The 20,967-nt window shown below is 39.5% G+C and overlaps 2 protein-coding genes across 4 annotated transcripts; one reads left to right on the forward strand and one right to left on the reverse strand.

The window, feature by feature from the left end:
- Position 1: 1 nt before the first annotated feature.
- Positions 2-20,910, forward strand: LOC127353290 (periphilin-1). Of its 2 annotated transcripts, none has more exons than XM_051382417.1 (10): positions 2-100; positions 5,245-5,310; positions 6,474-6,547; positions 7,094-7,315; positions 7,541-7,602; positions 10,459-10,521; positions 11,000-11,163; positions 13,083-13,159; positions 13,859-13,993; positions 20,038-20,910. In XM_051382417.1, exons 1-10 carry the CDS (start codon positions 88-90, stop codon positions 20,257-20,259), a joined length of 1,098 nt encoding a protein of 365 aa, XP_051238377.1. In that variant the 5' UTR covers positions 2-87; the 3' UTR covers positions 20,260-20,910. The 2 variants fall into 2 exon arrangements, with proteins under 2 accessions (XP_051238377.1, XP_051238378.1); XM_051382418.1 differs by lacking the exon at positions 2-100 and adding an exon at positions 4,440-4,642.
- LOC127353297 (YY1-associated factor 2) lies at positions 1,112-3,761 on the reverse strand. 2 transcript variants are annotated; one of them, XM_051382426.1, is made up of 4 exons: positions 3,607-3,761; positions 3,170-3,295; positions 2,156-2,308; positions 1,112-2,041 (listed from the first exon to the last, which is right to left on the reverse strand). In XM_051382426.1, the coding sequence occupies exons 1-4, from the start codon at positions 3,630-3,632 to the stop codon at positions 1,801-1,803; spliced, it is 546 nt and encodes a 181-aa protein (XP_051238386.1). In that variant the 5' UTR covers positions 3,633-3,761; the 3' UTR covers positions 1,112-1,800. The 2 variants fall into 2 exon arrangements, with proteins under 2 accessions (XP_051238386.1, XP_051238387.1); XM_051382427.1 differs by lacking the exon at positions 3,170-3,295 and having other exon boundaries at positions 3,607-3,753.
- Positions 20,911-20,967: the final 57 nt, after the last annotated feature.

The following is a 20,967-nucleotide window of genomic DNA, read 5'->3' on the forward strand; positions in this document are numbered from 1 at the left end:
GTTTCAAGTTCTGTGCGTCAAGGGGACATTTTTGTTGATCTTATCCACCATTTGATGTACGACCCAGCTAACTCATCTATCTCATAAATGAAGTCAGAAGGTAAGCCGGAGAGAGCACAGTTGGTGTTTACAGTTTTCCGCTCCACCCACTTGTGTTTCACGTGTGTTTCAGTTTGACCTTTCATCTGTCAGTGCAGTGCTCGTACATTCACAGATAAACTACATGTTTTACATCTGTAAACTGAGCCTACGGCCAGGTAGCTGACACAAAGCTTGGTGAATAAGTAAGTACATCATTCATGTGTCGCACAGCATGGGAACCATTGCGGAGCACACGGTCAGACATTGTGCTACATAGAAGAGGTGACTCTTTAACAGTATTAACCCAAAGCTCTTGGCATGTGGTAGTTAAAACCATGAGGACTGTGGAGGTGGTGTGTACAGGTACATGTCCACCAACGAAAGTCAAAGCACAGAAGTCAGCATGGTTTACTTTAAGTATCAAAGGTATCACTGGATTGTAATTACTGATTACATTGTGTAAGCATCACTTAAATGATGTAAAATCTATAACAATGAATCATAATGTATAAGTGATCACATGTTGTTTGTAAAGTTTGAACGTCCAAAGTACATGGGCTGTCAAATAAATGTAATGGTATAAAGTATAAAAGTAGTAGGTGGAAAATACTCAAGTTATATTTATAGTGTACAGTTCATGTAGTTAAGTTTCCACCGCTGCTTTTAGGGCCTTCCTCTCAAGAGGAATTTTTCACTACAACCACAACACATGTAAAAAAAACAGGGTGAAAGTTAATAACACACACACACACACACACACACAGTACAGTGAAGTCTGGGCAACTCATTGACAGACCTGAACTGGCAACACAAGTTAAATACAAACTCTATTGTCTATTTCATGTGTTGCCTTTACAGAACATGTCAGTCATGATGGGAAAACCATTCAAATTCAAAAATACAACCCAGTACCTATGGAAATGCTAAAGCCGATAACTTTAAAAGTTTTGTTTTCCGATAAAGGGAACTTGAATGAAATCAATGCGTCTTACAACCCATTCCTGTTTATGATGAAAAATAAAAACATGTCTCAGTATCTACAACTTATTTTATTTAACATTATTTTACAATATAAACCATTCTAGAAGAGAAGCATAGTTAGAATAATTATTCAATATTTTTACTCAAATGTTAGACAGTATAAAATGAGAGCTGGATAAAGGCCAGTGGCTGACAGTGTTATGATTTACTGATAATGGCAAAGTGGAAATAATGCTAAAAACAAAATGTTATCATGAACCAGAACATAGGATGCCATTAAGTGCAAACAATGATAACAAAACTCAAGGACAGACTACAATTCTGAGATGTCATCTTCGTATTTTCTTTCATAACGTATCATTTATTCTGTGCGGCAATGACCAACTGAGTTGTGACACTGAGTGGTTAAAACAAAAGTCACCACAACGCATGGCACAGTTCCACTGACATCCAGGTTTTAATGCTAATTCCTCTTTTCAGTTCATCGTGATGGATCTTGCTGCGACAGTTCTTTGAATTGAGCGTACAGCATACATCTTGACTCCTGAATTCTTTACCATCATTGGAAGGCAGTGGACAATACAACCCCAAGTGGAAGAGGATGCTATCATATTGGCATTTATAGTATTATTTAAAAAAAACAAAAAAAAACGTGCATGTTGAAGTTTGATCTCTGGTTGAGGCTGTTGAGAGTGCAGAAGAACAGGTTGTGCAGACTGTAAGTGTGAAGTGTGAAGGTTAGTGAGTTTCCCCGTTAACCGACGAGCCTTCCCCGTGGGGCGAAGAGCATCTGGAGACCCCTCGTTCAGTGTTATCAGAGCTTGAGCCACTTTGACTGTGTTGGTCTGCTGAGGCAGCACTTGTTGATGTGGAAATGGGTTTGGCTTTCTCTTTAAAGTCTGTGATTATTACAGTCAAGTCTCCAACCGTGACCTCTAGGTGCTGGGCACTGCTCCTGTCTATGTTTTTTAATCTGGGCCTGGTGAAGAGACAAACAGAAGCAGGATTTGAAAACTGCTTGGTGGATACTTAATAATTCACTGGTGGAAACAAGATCAGAGATTCATTCATTCATTCATGAATTCATCCTTACCTCAACTTTTTATGGCTTTTCTTTTTCAGTGTTGGTTCTTTATCACTCTTGTCTTTCTCTGATTTTTCTTTCTTCTCCTTTTTGGGGTGTGTGGGTGGTGCAAACTGCTGGTTTACTTGCTGTGCAACCAGCTGAGAAACAGGCCGTGGTTTTCTGAAAGAGACCAAAAAAAAAAAAAAAAGTTAGTTGGCCTCATAGTTAATTTTAAATCACTGAAGCTGCAAGTAGGCTGAGCTTGTGGCTTGAACTGACAACTGTGTAACTGTTCAGTATGACCAAGAGAAATGAGGCTTTTGACTGTCTTAACACAGCAGTCATATATACAATGAAACAGGTTTTGCTTGCTGTAATCATTTCTCCTGGCCATGAAGAGACCCCTTATTAATGCAGTTCCAATACAAGTGATGGGCGACAGAATCCACCGTCCCCATTCTGTGTAAAGTACTTTGAGTTTATCTGAAGTTAGCAGTCAGCAGTCTGTGTTTGTTAAACCAAGCGTGTATCTTCCAAAGTTAGTGATTTTACTGTCCACCCACTGCAGGAATCTGCAAAGTCTGTAGTAATGGACTACAATAGGGCAAAAATACCCAAGTCAAAGTCCTGGCAACAACTGTCAATTTTGACTGGACACAAGAATACTTTGATTTTTTTTCAGATTTTATTCATTCAGTCAACTGTTGATATGCATTTTCTGCATTCCCCCCTCACTTTAAGGAAAGTTTTAATGGCCTCCAATGGCTATGAATAAAACAAAAGTGGGGAAATCTGTAAACAGAAAAAATACTGAGGACTACAGTCTCTGAAATGTCCATAAAGTTAATAAATCAATAACAACTGAACATTAAACCCCTTGATGAAGACGTATTGCAGTGCTGTCGTAGGTGTCCTTAACAAACCTGCAAGTGGGTGTACTTTAAAAAAAAAAAAAAAAAAACATAATGCGATGGACAATTAAAAATAGTTCTTCGGTGTTCTTCTATTCGCTTTAAAATGAACAGCCACAGTTATTCTTACCGAGTTGAAGTCCCCTTCCTAACATCACACATCAAGCACTTGAACGCCTCAGCGCTGTTCCTGAACGTGCAGACGCTACAGTCCCAGTACCCATCGTCGGAGCAGGGCTTGGGTTGTCGCTTTGGCCTTCAGATAAAAAAACAAAACAAAAAAAACAAAACAAAAACACAGTAATAACGTCACATTTTCAACAAGCGAACGCATTTCAAAGAAACCTTGTTAGATAAAGACTGACCGAACAGGAAAGACACGAGTGTAACTCAGAAGTCAGTCATTAAGGAAGAGGGAGCTTTCAGTTTCCACAGTTGCACGGTGTTAAAGCAGCAACCCCAGCCGCCATGAACAGTTCAGTAAAAGAGCTCCATCCATTCACCGAGCTTTCTGTTACCAAACGGCCCCATAAAGTCTTCATTCAGACACACTAGCGACAGTTTTACCTTGTGGGGCTCTTCTTGTCTCCCATTTTAAGAAACTTGGACTCGCCGGAGTTGAAAAGGCTCAGTGTTACAGGTGAAAAAACGCATTTAGCTGCTTCTCAGCTGTCGCGGAAAGTCCTCTAGAAGGACGGTCACGTGATGCGGATTCACCCAATCACTTTCAATGTAATCACAACAGAGACGGCAAATGTGACACAGCGATGATGAAAGGCGCTTTGTAGAATTTACAGCGTGGTATGGGAGAGTGGGTGAGCACGTACACGGGCTTTAATGAGGGATGGGAAAGTAAGAAAATGTGCACAAAAACTGGAGAGACTACTAACGTGTGTAGGATGGGATTTGCCACAGAGCTGACACTGATTCATAGAGATTAGTGTGGGATGTTTTCTCTTTCTTTTCTGTGTTTGAAGACTTGAGTCATGTATTTTTTTTTACTGGCTACATACTTGTGTATTTCCCACACAGGGAACTTAATTGTCACAGCAACAAGTTACATATACATAGTATAGATAGTTAAGCTTAAAAAAACACTAGACTATTATCTTCATTATGAGCATCTACAATATGAAATACGAAAAACAAAAATAAAGTGGTACTATATTCACCACAGGCCTACATAAACAGTGTATTGAATAATAATTAGTATTTTTGATACTTCAATTTCAATATTTCTATCTTTTGACTGTTTATTTTTAAATTAAGTTATTGCTACTTCACTGAAATAAAAGGTTTTCCTCTAACCCCGACCACTATCAAGTTTGGACATTACCACCAGTCGCCACCAGAGGGGGGCAGCGCACTGTTTTTCTTAAAGCACGTTGTTCAGCGAAGAAGAGCAGACAGGAACTACAACAGTGCTGATGGAGTTATGTCCAGTGGTGTATCCTGGAGCTGTGCCTGGCTCTGTAGCTAGGGTTGTTTTGGTTTTACTTGCACATGTACATAAAGAGAGAGTCTGGATTGTTTTGGATTACAGTAGAAGTGTCCCTTCAGCAGTAGGATAAATATGTGAAGCTCAAAATCAAATCATTCTTTGGTAAGTCAGTATCTTTCGACTTTCTCTTGTTCTGTGATGCTAACTGCGTAGGTGTGCTAACAGCAATGCTAACGCCATAGACCTTCATCATCCAGTCATAATAACAACATGCATTTCAGCAAAGAGCAGTGGCTCTCACTCGTACTTTATCTATCGCTCTTTAAATGTTTCTCTTTGACATTTTGACTACTTTAAGTTAAAATATAACAAGTACCCCCCCCCTCTTCAAGAAGTCACCGTCTGAAAGTGAAGTATGGTTGTGGGAGAGGACCCATTAGTTAAGTGTTCATAACAACTGCAAATACTTGAAGGAGTGGCTTAAATAAATGACTTGTGGAATGTCAAAAGCTACTACTACCAGACTACTGTCTCCTCAGGGATATGTGAATGACACCCAGTTATAGCAGAGTTGTGGGTGGGGATGGTGTAGAAATGTTGTTGAACTGAGCTTGTGTGTGTGTGTGTGTGTGTGTGTGTGTGTGTGTGTGTGTGTGTGTGTGTGTGCTATAAGACTGTTGTTCCTGTGTGTCCAGAGTGGTCGACTGTAAATATGCCTATGCCAGGTCAGATAAACAAGGCTATACTCTTTATCCTTCTTATAGGTTTGTCACGCTCTACAGAGACATCTTGGGCACACCAGACAGTGAACCAAAATCATTCGTTCAACAGTAAGTTTTACGTTTTACAAGCATAACAATGTTATTAGTAGTCTTTCATTCAGACTTTAACCTCGAACTGGACTGCAAGTCAGTATGAGCCTGTACACAGAGTTGTAGTGCTTTGTCCTGTGCGCATTTACCAGTGTCTTAAGATGTCAGTGTTACGGGAGGATGGATTCATTGTTACCTGTCTCTGTAGCCTCCTGCTCCTACATTGGTACTTCTTTGGTTTGATGAGAGAGGTAATTTCAGCCACTAGTCAGTCCAAATCTCAGGAGACCTGTTTTTATTATAGGATTTTAGTCTAGAAAACATCCAGTGAGAAAAACTTAATCAAGGAGGCTGCAAACCAATCAGTGGACTATGCAGACTGTTGCTGATGACATGAGTAATCACCTCAGTGATGAAGTACTGTAATGTTTGTGCACACTAAATTTGGATGTACATATATGCCATTCTTGTAGATACTAAAATACAATTCTCTGATGACATCGCTTATTTTTCCACCACATATTCATTCAACTCCATATTTCACTGCTGCAGAGTTTTATCATTTAGAAAAGTTGGAAGAAAAGACTACTGACAGGCCAGTGAGTGATGCATTTGCCCAAGCATGTATAAGAGTGGGGTCATGACAATGTAGTGAAGGAGAAAACTGTCAGCATCAATCATCTATTGTAGAGCCTACTTGAAATGATGTCTGTCCCGAGTACATGCCTATTGAGTGTTGCCAGAACGCCTTTAGTGAAATTAATTATGTGGGTTGGCTTTGCAAGCCTAAATGACAGCTGGAGAGGTGGTCAGCCAACAGCTTCTACCTCCCAAACCCTATTAACACCTCAGTGGTCTTATGCAGGGTACCTACAGCCAACAGAGCAAAGCCTGCCTCTGTTGGCCCACTGTCAGAGGAACTCCAATATGTGGCTTCACCATGGTGGAGAGGAAACCTAACACTTTGCATCAAGGCATTCCTGCACTGCGTAGTCCACTGCTGATAAAGACACAGCACTAATGTACCATAGTATTATTCAATAAGTGCACTCAGTAAGGCCATTGTCTTGACTGCCTGTGTGTCAAATCAAAGCTTTGTTACATGTTCTGCACAGTTCAAAAGTGACTTCATAGCTGTACTTTGAACTCATACTCAGTGCCACACACTTCTTTTTTTGCAGTGGCATATCAACGTGGTCGAAAATCAATTAGAGAGGCATATGAAGAGCAGTTCTCAGCAATGGATTCAAGAGAGGTAAAGGAAAATGTTGTTTTGCATGGCCAAAATATATTGGATTGACTAAACCCCTTTGGCCATTAGTAGGGAGAACTGATTAGTTAACAGGCTTTGCTATCATGAGGTAGGTATTTATGGCAGTATTCATTCACTTTTTCTTCTTTTATAAGTCACTGTTTAGGGGGATATTGATTTTAGACTGCAGAGATTAGTCTCTTGAGACATCTTTATTGGAGTAGGGCAGCATTAAATGATCCAGGTCTTAATGAGAAATTACTTGTAACATTATAATTTAAATTTAGACAATTTAATGTCAATTGTTGTCATAGGGATATGTAATGTTAAGGTTTAAAATAGGGGTACTTCCAAACATTTTTCATTCAAATTTTGTGTAGAGAACAACTATTTTTAAAGCCCTGAAGTTTTTCGACGGAGATACTATCTACACTGAAATCTGTAGCTCTTTGAACAGCATGCTATCTACTATGTTGAGTTATTATTAAGTCAAATCTTTGCTAAGGCTGAACATATAGACATATAAAATATTACATTGTCTCATTTCAGGTGACAGTCCATCGAGTTGTCAATATTGTTGAAAAGAGGAGCTCTATACATCGGCCAGGGATAGAATTTGACAGAGGCTTTAATGATGGCCAGTGGTATGGTGGTCCTCGAAATTACCAGGACTCAAGAGAATGTCACGACGAAGGCAGTTACCCGCCCAGTGATCGTCGATACTTTGATGACAACACTAACTTCCGCAGAAATTCTTCCCCCTCAAGAAATGTAAGATAAGCTCGGTATGCATGGATATTAAACTTGTATCTTGAATATATAAAGTTATATATAAAGTGAACAACAAAATGCTAGATAGCATTTGTTTAATTGTTTGTATGCCTTTTTGTTCCCAACAACGTCATACACAATAATCTTCATATCCTCATTTGCACAGTTTTCCAATCCGAGGAGAGATTAAGATTAAGATTGCTGTAATTGTGATTTTGTTTTCAGGAGGGCACGTACTCCCAACAGTGTTATGGCAGGGATGATCTGAGGCATCAGTTAAGCTCAAGGTAATTATTTTGATTCTATTAAATCATTATTATGTGACACGTCCTAATTATCTCAGATTGTCAGCTGCTTTACTGAATCTTTATGTAATGCATCAAACTGACCACTAGGTGGAGGCAGAGTCTAATCTTTTAAAATATGAACATTATTAGTTTGATTGTTGAAGTTTAAAGACCCTCATGGTGTGCAACTTTTTTTGCATGTATTATCAGTGAGAAAAAATGGGTTAACCCAGCTTATAACTGTACCACTTTTGGAAAATAAATTTAGGAAGCATTTTTCAATTATCTGTGACCGCTCTTAACGTAAGCTCGAGAGCTTAACCCCACACAGAGCAGCTAAGTCCAGCAGTTATAACTGCTACATCAACAGACACTCTTCTCACCCTGGCCACTTCAACATACCAACACTTTACAGGCCCGGGCTCCACTTTCCAGGAGTCATACCAGGCTAGAGAGGGGGGACAAAGGGCACTAGTGTCTACTCACTCAGCCAAACAACCCCACCCCCACCCACACCCCTTACCCCACCCTGAGAGGGAAAACAGCTAGACCACTCCCTCTTCAGGCAAACACTCACACACATCTCAGATATTCTGAGCAGTGTATGTCTTGTGTCTCTTTTAGTCCTTTCTGCATTAAATTCAAATGTATAGTGTCAGATTACCTTTAAAACTGTTGCTATCCATTGCTACATAGCAAATTATTGTGTGAAGACATGCTTACTGTTAAATGTATATTACCTACCTATACTGTAAATGTAGACTCATTGAATAGACCTTAGTTTTTGTGTTTTCTGGATACCTATGGAATCATTATTCATCACACATCAAAAATACACAGATTTTTATTTTGTCTGTGAATAATTTTGCACATGATTTGGTAGACATTCAGAGGCGACATTCACACTTTATTGATGGAGTGTTTGTTCACCCCGGTGGATTGAAAATTTAGATTTATCATAGTGCTTTTGGTGTTAACAGAGTACATGGAAGCAACATTATATTGCAACTTTTCAGGCTCTAGTTTTAGTTTTCAACTTTTTTTTTTTTTGTAAAACTTGGACAATTGATTTGTGCGGTATGACTATACTGTATGTGTGAGAAGTCCTGTGTAAAAATACATTCTAAAGTTTAATCTGAAGTAAATGAGCCTCAATAACAGTTAATCAACAAAACGTAGTATTTTCCAAAGTTACAGTTTTTGTGTTATTTTCTCCCCACCGCAGGAAACCCAAAGAAGGAATTCTCTAGTAAAGGACTTTAACTAACTCAGATTACTGAAGCTTCATTTTAACTTCAGATTAACCTTGGAATGAACCACGGAGGATTTTAACCTCCATTATTTACATTGGAAGCACATAAGGAAGGGATCTTTCAGTAGCCAGTGCTAACAGGAGGAATGATTACGACCAAAAACTGTACTGAAAATGACCCTGTCTTGTCCTTTAATGGCACTCCAATAACAATGCTCCATCATTTCTATCAGAATAGGTTTAGATAAAGTTTATGCTTCAGCTTCTCCTGTCAGGAGGCAGCTGATTGCCTCTCCCCTCATCCTGTCTCCCAGACAGCAAGGCAGGAAGTCTGACTGTAGGAACCTCTGTTGCACAAGGTGCTGCATTTGCCATGTTGACAAGTGGGCATAAAACGACTCTCTCAATCCTAGCACACGACAGAAACTCCAGGCACTCTGGGTTCTGTTAGCCCAAGCTGGGCATGCCATGCTCCCATATGGAGGTTTTACCCAGGGATTATGAAATGGATTAACTGCCTGATGTACAGCTCCAAGTTATTAGCCACTCTCTTAATGAACAGTCAAAGGCTACCATGCTCAATTAAGCTTTGTCCTGTTTTTGTAAACTTGTAAACTAACCTTTTTATCAGTTTGTTGTTATCTTTAATCCAGGTGTGTTTTTGATTTGTGTAGGTATTTAAAATATAAAGCAGGCTTCATGATAATGGTAATTTCTTAGTGACTGATTTCTGAGTGAATGTTTAATAAATTATTCTTTAATTTACTCTATAGAAGTTTCCAGTACACAACTTTTTCTTTCTATCAGTAGCCTTTTGATGTTAGTTGTGTACTGCACTGTATGGATGGCAATTTAGTGTTTGGCAAATGGCAGGCCGAGTCTTGGCTACTTCAAACAGACCCTGAGTCGTAAAAGTCTGAGTCCTTGTTAGACCTGCTCTTTGTTTGAGATGTTGAGTTCAGGCAGAGGTCGTGACAACCAGGTGCCTTTGGGACATTTATACCTCTGGGCTTAAAGGTTGTTCTGACATAAGCTTTGAATCTGGGTGATCGTAAAAATGAGATGCAGTGAACAAAAATTTTAGCTTGTATTGGGCCTTATGACATGTCAGACAAATGCTCAGAAATGGGTCATTAAATGGTTGAATAACAGGTTTGCTGACAGTGCTTTGTGACTTCAGCTCTGTGTTTAGGCGTAATCATGTCCCTGCCTACAGCTGAAAACAGATAATAGTGAAAGAGACCAAAATTGGTTCAACTTTTAGCCAACTGTTGCTTGTGCCAAAGTAGAAGATTGCCTCCATTCCACAAATTGATCAGCGTGCCGCAGCGCCCCACTGAGTCTGAATTTTGAAGTCTTTGTGGTTTTGTGTTCTATTTATTCTGTTTCCATTACCCATCTGAAGGCAGTCACTGACATAGACCGAACCCTTTTAATTCTTAAACCACTAATGATGGATGTTATGCATTTTGAATTTACACTTAAAATGCTCGTCATTCATCTATCATTTTTTTGCCTGGACTTTCCTTCACCAAACAGTTGTTGTCAGGTCGCAGAGCAGCTTTGTCAGTCATTGATTTGTCTGTATTTTTGATGTTTTTCAGGAGCAGTGGCAGACCCGGTACTTATTACCGCAACAGAGGTCGAGGGTCAGGCCCTTCTCTAAGGTCAGTGCCAGACCGAAAAGCCAAGTCTCTGCCCTCGCATCCATATGGTTTTCTAGTATACATTTTTAACAAACTGCCAACTATCACAGCACACAGGATTTGAAATCAGTTGACTAGTTTTGCTGGAAGTGGGCTTCCAATCAAAATGGTCAAAATTAGTCTGTAAGGAACATTGACCACAAGTTATTGTATTAACTGACATTCAAACACAGAAATTACACCCCACTCTTTAATTGTATTGAGAGAAAGTAGTGTCAAATGTCATATATATATTTTTCATAATAGGAAACCCATGGCTAGTATTATATCCCTTGTTTTAAGTGCAGCACACTCACTGAATGGGCTCAACCAGGTGCAGATACGAATAGATAAATGCAAGACGCTATTTACTGCACAGAACCTATAGATTTTTTAACGTTATACTTCGGAAAGGGTTTGTCGGAATCCTGAACTTCTTGATTGTTGGTTATTTTCACAGAGAAGATCACAATAAATATAGGACCTCTCCGCCTGTGAAACGGGACCGCTCGCCAGGAAGGAGGGAAGCCCAGCCACCGGTCCGGTCTGGATCAAACACCAGCAACAGGAGCTTCTCCCCCGACAGGGACAAAGGCTACAGCCACCAGCAGTCCCAGAAAAAGCGTAAGTTTTACGTTTCAGTGGATCTCGAACAGCTCAAGTTTACAGATTTTAAAAAGTCTCAGTCACATCACAGTGTGATCGGCTTAAAGTGAAGTACTACCGGACAAGCAGGAAGAGTCGTAGCAGTTTTTTGTATTTATCATGTATAGCTCTGATCTGTTTTAAGGAAATGTCTGACCTGCAACTCGAGGGGGATCTTATGACCGCCAATTATAAAGCGACACTCTGAAATCCCCAGTACTCTGTGATTGGCCACAGCATGCCAAACCTGAAGAAGCATAGATAATGGGAATGCTACAGTGGAGTTATATACACTAATACAATGTCTGTCCTTGCAGCTGTTCAACCCCCCTGTAATGACAACAATAGAGATCATTTTACCATTTTACAGAGGCATATGTATAATTATAATGTCTAAAGGTATTAAGCCATTCCAGGTGAAGCATCTGTTTTCAGAGGAGGTGTGTAATGTGAAGGGTCATGGTGTGCTGAAACACGTTATGTTAATTACACTACACCACACACACTTTTAGAGGCTGGGAAAAAGGATACCCTTGGTTTATTGAGGTGGTTTGGCTTGGATTCAGAACCTGACCTTTCCTTCAGTGAGAAACAGTTAATGCGTTGGCTTAACGATGTCTTCAAAATCACTTTGGGTCTGTCATTTTACATGCTTTCTTTTGTGACTTTTACAGGCTTTAGAACTTTAATTAGCAATGCTTAACTAATGGAATTTATGGATTCACATGTAATTCATAAGCGATATTATCTCTCTGAGGCAAAGCTGTGTGGACTGTAATTTCTCCGGTGCTTTGGTTTCTAAGATGCATGAACATATTAATGTGTTGAAGTCTTGGCTTCATCTTGTACCACCCTTTGAAGATGCAATAAAACTGTGAGAAAACAGTTGTACCTCCCACCTCTACTCCCATCTGGGATACTAATTAGGCCACAAAAAGTACTCAAAAATTGGATTTTGGTGATGTGGTATTCTAGTTTTTCTTTGTACACAGGAAGCTGCCATATACAGGGCATTGAAATCTGCATTTTCCAGGAGATATCTTGCCGGGGAGATCAGGTTTCTCTAATCCCCTACCCCAAATATGGAAACCAGGTTTCTTGTGTATATGGCGTTTAAGAAATCTGCGAACAGGAAAGCACTGAGGGTGTGAGGTGTCGGGCAGGTGTGGGGATACTCATGAGCCCCCAGCTTAGCTCTGCTGTGTTGGGAGTTTTCCCCAGAGAATGAGAGAGTCACATGTGCGCTACCTTGGCTGACTCTAATCACTATGGTAGATTCCTTCAGTAAAAACAAACAACTTGGCCATATTTGTTTTTTTTTCTAGACACATTGGAGCCAGCGGAGGAAGAATATTTCAATTTAGACACAGCTGAACTCCTCCAGTACTATTGTGTGGGAGGATCCGACAAGGGAGTATTTAAAAAAAACAAAAAAAACTGTGATTTATGTTTTTTAGCTGCTGCCTAATGCCTTGGCTTCACGATTGTTCACGATGATAGTCAAGTGATTGTTTGATGTCTCACTGTAGAAAGTAATTGTTCCTGTTTGCAGTTATGAGACAGCACAGCGGAGAGAGCTAAGGAACTTGTGTGTAGAGAGAGAGAGAGCAATAAGATCCAACTAAGGTCCTTATCCATATTTGAACTGGGGATGCTCCAGTTAATGTGGCATATGTCCCAGACCACTGATTCACCAGGATGCTCCGCCAGGGTTTGTTTAATACGGAGCAAAATTAAATAAAACAATGCTGCGGTCTCCCTTGTGACTTATTTAGATCGACTTCTTTTTATGGTTTCCCCCCTTTATCTGGTTATTTCCCATAGGTGTCGTGATGAAGATTATCTTCTTGTTTGCTCACTTCTTTCCATTTCCATCTGTTGTGATATTTTCCTCACAGATAAGCCCGTTGTGCCGACAAGCCACACTCCCAGCAACTCTGTGGAGGAGTCTCCTCACAGCTCAGCATTTTCAAAGGTAAAAGCGGCAATCTCAACCAGTATTGCTCTTACAAGCAACATGTTGAAAAATAAAATAAAATACAGTAGCAACTTTGCACAAACGGTAGGTTGGGTATGTGCACTGTTGCACCTAATGTAACAGCTTCCACATCACCGCAGTCTTGTATTGATAGATAGATATTGATATTGTTTCTATTGTAATGAACTTCGTAATAGAATATAACACTTTGCAGCAACAAACTCTTAAGTGTCCTTAAATTCACCAAACACATTTTACAGATAAATGTATAATCAGATAAATGTATAATCTACAGTGCATTGTTTGTAGTTAATGGGCAATACTACCAGTATGGTGCTGTAAAGTATAAAATAACATAGACAAGAATAGGTTCTTTGATTTGTTGACATTTAGGTTGTGTTTCCTTTAACTGCAGGTATAACTGTTATATAGTATAGTATAGTATAGTATAGTATGCCTGATTTACTTTGGCTGTAAGGATCCTTTAATCAGAGTTATGTACTGTATATGGTTCCTCACTTCTGTTTACTATTAACATGTGACATGTATAATGTGACATACATAATGACACATACAAAAACAAGAACTCAACACTCGTAAGAGAGCATGGTTGTCTCTATTTGAAACACTTTGAAATCAGAACCAGCTTCTAAACCTGCTGACCTTAGCTGTAACCCTTAACCTTTGGTCCGCCAGGAAAAAACTTCTGCATCTGTAGCGGAGACGGAGGAGGTGGTGGCTGCCAGCATGGAGCCAAAGTTGACACCAGAGGAAGACTTCAAGGCTCGCCGGTTGGAGGCCATTAAGGCTAAGGCTCTGGAAATTGAGACGGTAATAAGATTTGCACCACAAAACGACCTAACTTCTATGAATTCTCTTTACTCTTTGTTGCTCACGCCATAATATAACTGGTCTCCACTGGGTTTGTTAGACCTGAACTTTTCTCCATCAGTATCACTGGGTCTATACTACAAAAAGCTTAATCTTAACCAGGCGTCAGCTATTACTGAGTTCTAAAATCTTGTTTTTATTATTCCACTGAGGTGAGATTGTTGTCCTGGTTTTCATTACAAACTTTGAGCTTTAAGTGACACTTTCTTCCAATCTGCTTTATTCTGTCCGTTTCAGTTATAAAAAATAGCAGTCATTCTTCCAGTGATTGACTTTTATACACCACACCTGATGACCCTAAATATTCCAAGTCAAGGTTACACAGGACATGGACACAGGTCAGGGAGTGTCAGGGTGGAGTTGTTGAGAGAAACTAAAGTGGTGCCCTACAGTGTTAAATAACAGACATACTGAAGAATTCTGTTTGTATAAAAATCTATTATAATCAATATCAGTTTTGTATACTGCAGGTGGAACATGTAGCCCCAACAGTGAAGTCCCTAATGGGTTCACCTACTTTGTGTATTTGCCCCGTGTTACATATGTGGGCTTTACCCTGATCTCGTGGTGGGTCGTGTCCAGACAACCTTTTTACACTGGTTTTATGATGTGGCTGACAGTCAAGGGGTTGATGTAAAAGGTGCATAAATGCGCCTTAGGCTTGCCACACATAATATTTCACTGTTTTTGAGAAATTTTTTTGGTGCAGAGAAGGAGGATAAGTCAGCAGAAAAGTCTTTAGCACCCCAGGTTGCGATGCCTCTTGTGGCCTGCTATTTGGAGTTGCACTTTTTTCCCTCCCCTTCCTCGCTCTGTACTACACTGCCACTTATCTGTTCCCGTTAAAGCAGGGGAGGAATTGCCCTGCAGGATGCAGGCAGCCCACCCACAGTGTGGTTTGTCTCTTGGCATTAGCACACACATGCTTACCCTGCCATTTCCAACTGCTTCTACAGACGTGGTGAGAGGTAGAAACCTCTACTATGTCTTTACTGTAACATCTGCCCCAGGCTCAGTTAAACACGCTGATCCATCACTGCTGTGGATTTCCAAACTGAGCAGATCAGTGGTGGGCAGAGCTGGATCTCAGACATCCTTAAAGTGGTTTGAAGGAATGGTTCCAATCCACAGCGGTGTAAAACAAGCATGTCACTTAAACCAAAATTAAATACTCCACCCCCTTTTTGTCTTTCCTAAATGCTATTTTTCTGATCAGCAAGTTCTTTCTGTGTATACAATTCTGTTAGCATTGGGCCAGATCAGTCGGAAATGGATTGGTCACACCAGAACAGCTCATTGTTTTTTTTGCCAAGAACTCGTTGTTATGCATACTTTCTGTGGGTGTTCAGGATTTTAAATGAAATTAGAAACCTCAGATAAATTTATTGACACAGTAAACATCCCTGCTTACGAGACTGCTTGTCATAAGATGTTTCAAAATGTTCAAGGCATAATGACCAGCATGCAGTTTTTTTGTAAACCATCACAATACCTCATTCTCTTTTTTTTTGTGATGGAAAATGGCGTAATTTATCATTCTTGGGACTGACCACAGAGCAAATGTGAGCATGTACAATAACAACATAGGAATTCAGAAAATATCCATTCAAAACTTAAGCTTAGTGCCTGGGAGTGATTATCAGAGTCCATTCATCATCTCAATCAGCACAAATGAAACATATCCATTTCAACTATTAGCCCCTCCATCGAGAGGTCCGGTTTGCAGCTTGAGTGATTAAAATGGCTCTTTTAATATCCCCTAATGTGTACCAGCCCTCAAGTCATTACCCTACTTCCCTTATTATGCAGGACCCCTGCCTGCCTCAGTGCTCATTTGAACAGAGCCTCAGTAAATGTCCATGTGAGTGCCTTATGTATAATCTCACTCAAACCCCCAACCCCCACCTGGTATCCCAGCACACACTCGTGTCAGTATTTTCACAATTTGGACCTCCATAAACATCCGATTTGGGCAGAATCCCACTTTTTTTAAGGCCCCTCCTTAAGGGCCCTAGTGTTCCTCTTTCTCTTGGGGTTCCAGCCCGTCCTGTGTGGCCCCCTTAGTATCAGTCTTAAAGATCAGTTCATGGCTCCCACTCCAGGGAGGGAACTTAGGCAGAACCTCCGTGCAACCTTTTCTCACAACATACAGAGCACGCTCAGGTCAAAAGCACCCTTCCTGTTTGTTCAAGTAACATGGGAGCAGTTTTTACAAAAATAGCTGGCTGTTTGAAGTCACCCCGTAATTGTTTTTAAATGCGGAGTGATGGTCTTCATCTCACACAGGTTTATATGCATAGTCATGTCCATGTAAGCACATGATAGCTCACAGTCTTCTAAGCTCTAGTACCATCAAGGGAAATCTCTTAATCTGAGCACAGAGTTCATGATAAGGCCACTTTTTACCATCATTTCCTCTACCTATTTTGAAGCTTTCAAGTGTGTAAAACTGTGCATATGGGATATAATGAAGTGAAAATGTAATCACTGTCAACAAAGGCTGTAGCTTGGTAAGAGCTTAGGAAGGTTTTGTTTTGAAAGATGGCAAACATAATCAACCCTAAGTGATTAGAGGGGTACTGGTTTGTGGGACATGGACCACATGTTTGTGTCCCATTTAGCCTATGTTTCCTCTCACATCTTCTAACCTGGAACCAATTTTTGCCTCTTCCAAATAATGCTCACTGAGTGAAAATGTTTATCAAAGGAGAAATCTAACTGGCATTGGTGTAGAAATCCACCTGAAATCTAGCGTGTGTAATGTTAAATTGATATAAAAAGGTTCGGAGTAGCCTGGGATAGGACAGCTCATACGGTATGCAGACAGAAGGAAACCTGTGTTGACCCTGAGCCTAGCCGGCCACACGTGTCGTGCGTCTCTTGCTTCGTTGTGGTCGGGGCTGAAGACTATCATTATGTGGGGCCACGAATTCGCTTGACATGATCTGCAGACATTAAATCATCAGCCTGAGTCCAAACATGTCCCACAGTCTGGGATATTTCTGTTGGAGTTTACGTGACATGCCTTCCTCTCTGTGTATACAATGCATGTTGTGATACAGTGATAGTAACGTGTTGCTCTAATATTCATTGTCAGAATAGTTATTTTACCCTACTGTGACATTTGATAACTTTTTCCCTGTAACTGGAGCAAACATTGTTCCAAATTAATGTGCTATGGCACAGAATGTGGGTTAGGGATGCGGGAACGAACAAAAAAAAAGGTGTGCACTGTGAACTGTCTGAACATGCTGTAACTAGTTCAGCAGGAGAATTATCAGGGAGAGAAATTTAATTTAAAAAAGCCAAGAAGGAGAACTGAACTGATCTGGGGGCTGGAGGCAATGCAGTCTGTTTTGTCTTTGTTGTAATTAGCAGGTAGAGCACGAAATGGAGAATGTTAATTTTCTCCCACCAAGTTTTGTGTGTGTAATTTTATAATTTTACATAAGCTTATTTTGCATACTTTGGTCCTAGCCCGAGACACACAATACATTTGTGCATTTGGAATTTCTTTTCTCCCACAACAGGTTCTCTCAGTAGCCTCTCTTTTAGCCCTTTAACTTTTTTAACATGGAACCTTTCCTTTTGCTTGAAAACACAGAGTGGTTCCCATGTGGCAAATTGTTTCCATCCTTATTGTTCCGAGCTGAACGTCACATTATTTTTGTTTCTTTGACCTTTCCTGTGTGTTCAAAGCACCACCCAACCGAGCTCCCTCACAGATTTTGATGGAAAAGATCATCTTGATACTGTCTGTGGCATATTTCTTGTTTCTTTAAATATTGTAGACTCACAGGCCAGATTGTATTTGATCTAATTTCTCATACTCAGTAAATCAGATATTGCACCTTTCTTGCTCAAAGCCCTCATGAAATTCTCATCAAGTATGGTTAAGTCACTTGACAGTGATATAATGAATTTACAACCCTTCTTGTGATCACCATACAAACTGATGGATACACGGTCATGAGTTAGCCTAGATACACATTATGTAATGTGTATCTAGGCGAAGAAACAGCAGTTGTGGTTTTAAATTTCCCCGTAACTGACAGAACCCTGGAATATAGCCGTTTAACCGGTTAACCTCACATTCTGCTCAAGACTGGACACTGATTTAAGTTGACAGGCAGCATTTTTCTTTTCAAAGTTACCAAAGCTGATGGCTTGTGTTTTATTGCATTTAACAGACAGTTAATGTTTGATAAGATACTGTCAACTCACGCACAAGTTCTCAAAATGGTTATACTGTCTGAACATGACGCACATGTACAGTTTCTCTAAGGAACCTGCCACAGTTTAGTGATTAAAATAAAAGTAGATCATATCTCCTGATATTACAGTAGAATTGATGCAATAATTAACTCAATAGAAGCCAATAATCTGTTTTTCACCTAATGAAGTGATCACCTGCCTACAGATAAGATATAAATAAAATACAAAGCTTTATCATTTGTAAAAAATAGATATTTTATAGAAATTATACGTTGTGTGGGGGTAAATATGTCCTCTATGGCCACATGTAATAGCCTGTTTTTGTAAATAGACATGTATCTAATCTTAACTACTAATTGGATTTGATTTCTTACTTGTAGTGGCCAAGAGAGTGGTTGTTTTAAACCACAGAGAAGCCTTACGTCTGCCCCAGTGACTTTAATTTGAGGGGAGAGGTGATCTGGGCTGCATTAACTCAACCCTAGAGGACCTTGATGTCCCAGACTGTTCCTTGACAGGCTGGTGTAGCCCTAAACCTCTAGGTGGCTTCAGCGCAGGGCCCCACATTTAGCCTTCTCTCCCCAGGTGATAAAGATGTTGTGAGCTTGCACCTGGGACTCTAATAAAGAACTTAACAGCCGTTTTGGGTCAGCAGTAAAATCCGAGAGGGATGTGAGAGCTTGTTACAATGTGGTGTGAAGGAATGCTATAGCACCAGTAACATACTCCGACACCTCATGTCCCCTTTGTCATGGGCCGACATGCACTTGAATAGGCTCACATACACACATTCACACACCTGTTTGGTGGAATATGCCAATTTACCAGAACTGGGTTCATTAAGTTCACAGTTAGGCGTCGATTCAAGAGCCGGTCTGTAGAATTCAAAGAGCTCTCAGACAGAGGTGCTCCCTTATTTGTGAGGATAGTACACATTTGGGCTCGATGGGTTGATCTTATTGAATTATACAATATGGGATATCCTTTCATATACTGTTAATTCTGTATGCATATAAATGTTCTGTGTGCATAACATAGCAACAGGTGCATGGTGTGACTTTCAGAACAAATACACAAATATGTTCTAGTGTTAGTTTGAATAGAAAAATGTGTGCTTTGTGCTGACATATGCTCCATGTTCAGAAATTTGTAACAACCTGCTACCTTTAAGATATTGAAGTGATATTTCTCGTAGTTTAAGATAAAGGCATAGCTATACTTAAAGGCACACTGTTTGATCCAAAACTAAAAGGTAACCACTTCACCAAAATTAAAAAAACAGGATTGCATCACTCTCAACTTGATTGACGAGCCTATATTTATGATCATAATCAGATGAGAAAAAAGCTTATTTTCAACTTGAAGTAAATTAAATGTTTGAATAACTTGCTTTATAATCCCCAGTATCATCAGAGTAAAATGTGCCAGTATCTGTTTTCTAATAATAAATATAGCAACTTCTACATAAAAAAAACCTGTTCTGTAAATAGTTCTCTACACTTTTCTATACTTTGGTGATCAAAAATATTCCTCTGAAGCTCAATTTTGAACTATTTTTAAAATAGTTTTCCAATAAATATAGCTTCTGATCAATTATATAAATTTCAGTCTTAAATGAATGATTTCCAGTTATTCCCACTCGCATCCCGTTTACGCCCTGCTCATTTCAAATACAGATACAGATAATTGTGTACTCGCTCATCCCTACTATATACTTTTTTGTATCATTATAAATATTGACATTCTTGACGTGATTGTTTTATGTGCAGCATTACAGACGGGACTGTGAGACATTTCGCACTGTGGTGAAGATGTTGGTGGCCAAGGAGCCCAGTTTGGATAATCTGCTGCAGGCTCCGCTGGATGAGAACCTGTTGGAGATCAAACAGCGCTGCCTAGATGCCCTTAAGCACTTTGTGAAGGAGCTGGACGAGGTATTGGAGCAGCCGGACACCTCAACGGAAACAACAGATGACAAAACACTGAAGTGACAGGACAGAGACTTCAAATCTTTGAAATAAGAAGAAAGCTGTCCAAGTGGATTGAAAAACTCTACAATTTATTTTCACATTTTATTTTAATCCTGTTGTTTAATCAAATAATGGTAACTGTTATTGATTAAAAAAGTAGATTATTATGTATTATCAATAAAACACAGAATTTCCCGTGGTGGCACTTTTCCACTTGCTGAAACATGGATTGAAGACTCAATGCTAGTTATACATAATTACTAAAACAGATATGCTGCTACAGTGAAATACCTATAGTATTATGAGTACAGTCAGATGGGCCTTATACACAAGATATAGTTTCTATGAAAACCTGAATAATTCAAATTTGAAGCTTCAGCTGCGTTTTTTTTTTTTTTTTACATGTAGTGTATTGTAATGACAATATCTGTATTTGTTGCAGCTGAATTTGCAAGTGCAGCTAACACTAAATGTTACAGAAGTATTCTTGAAAGGGTCCAACTCTATATGGTGTTTTTCAGTGCAGCACTGTTCTTTATAGACAATACTGACTTTTTAAATATAGATTATGCATTTTTGTCTTATTTTGAGATGTAATCAATCTGCTTGAAAATATCATCTTTTAGATTTTTAGTTAAACTTTTGTAAATAAAAGTTGAGACCTTGAGTGAAGTGGTGTCTCCTTGTTTTTTTATATGCATTAAATACTTTTGTGTAGGAAAAAAAACA

This window comes from Dicentrarchus labrax, unplaced genomic scaffold (assembly GCF_905237075.1).
Source record: "Dicentrarchus labrax unplaced genomic scaffold, dlabrax2021, whole genome shotgun sequence".
In the NCBI taxonomy this organism is placed as follows: Eukaryota; Metazoa; Chordata; class Actinopteri; family Moronidae; genus Dicentrarchus; species Dicentrarchus labrax.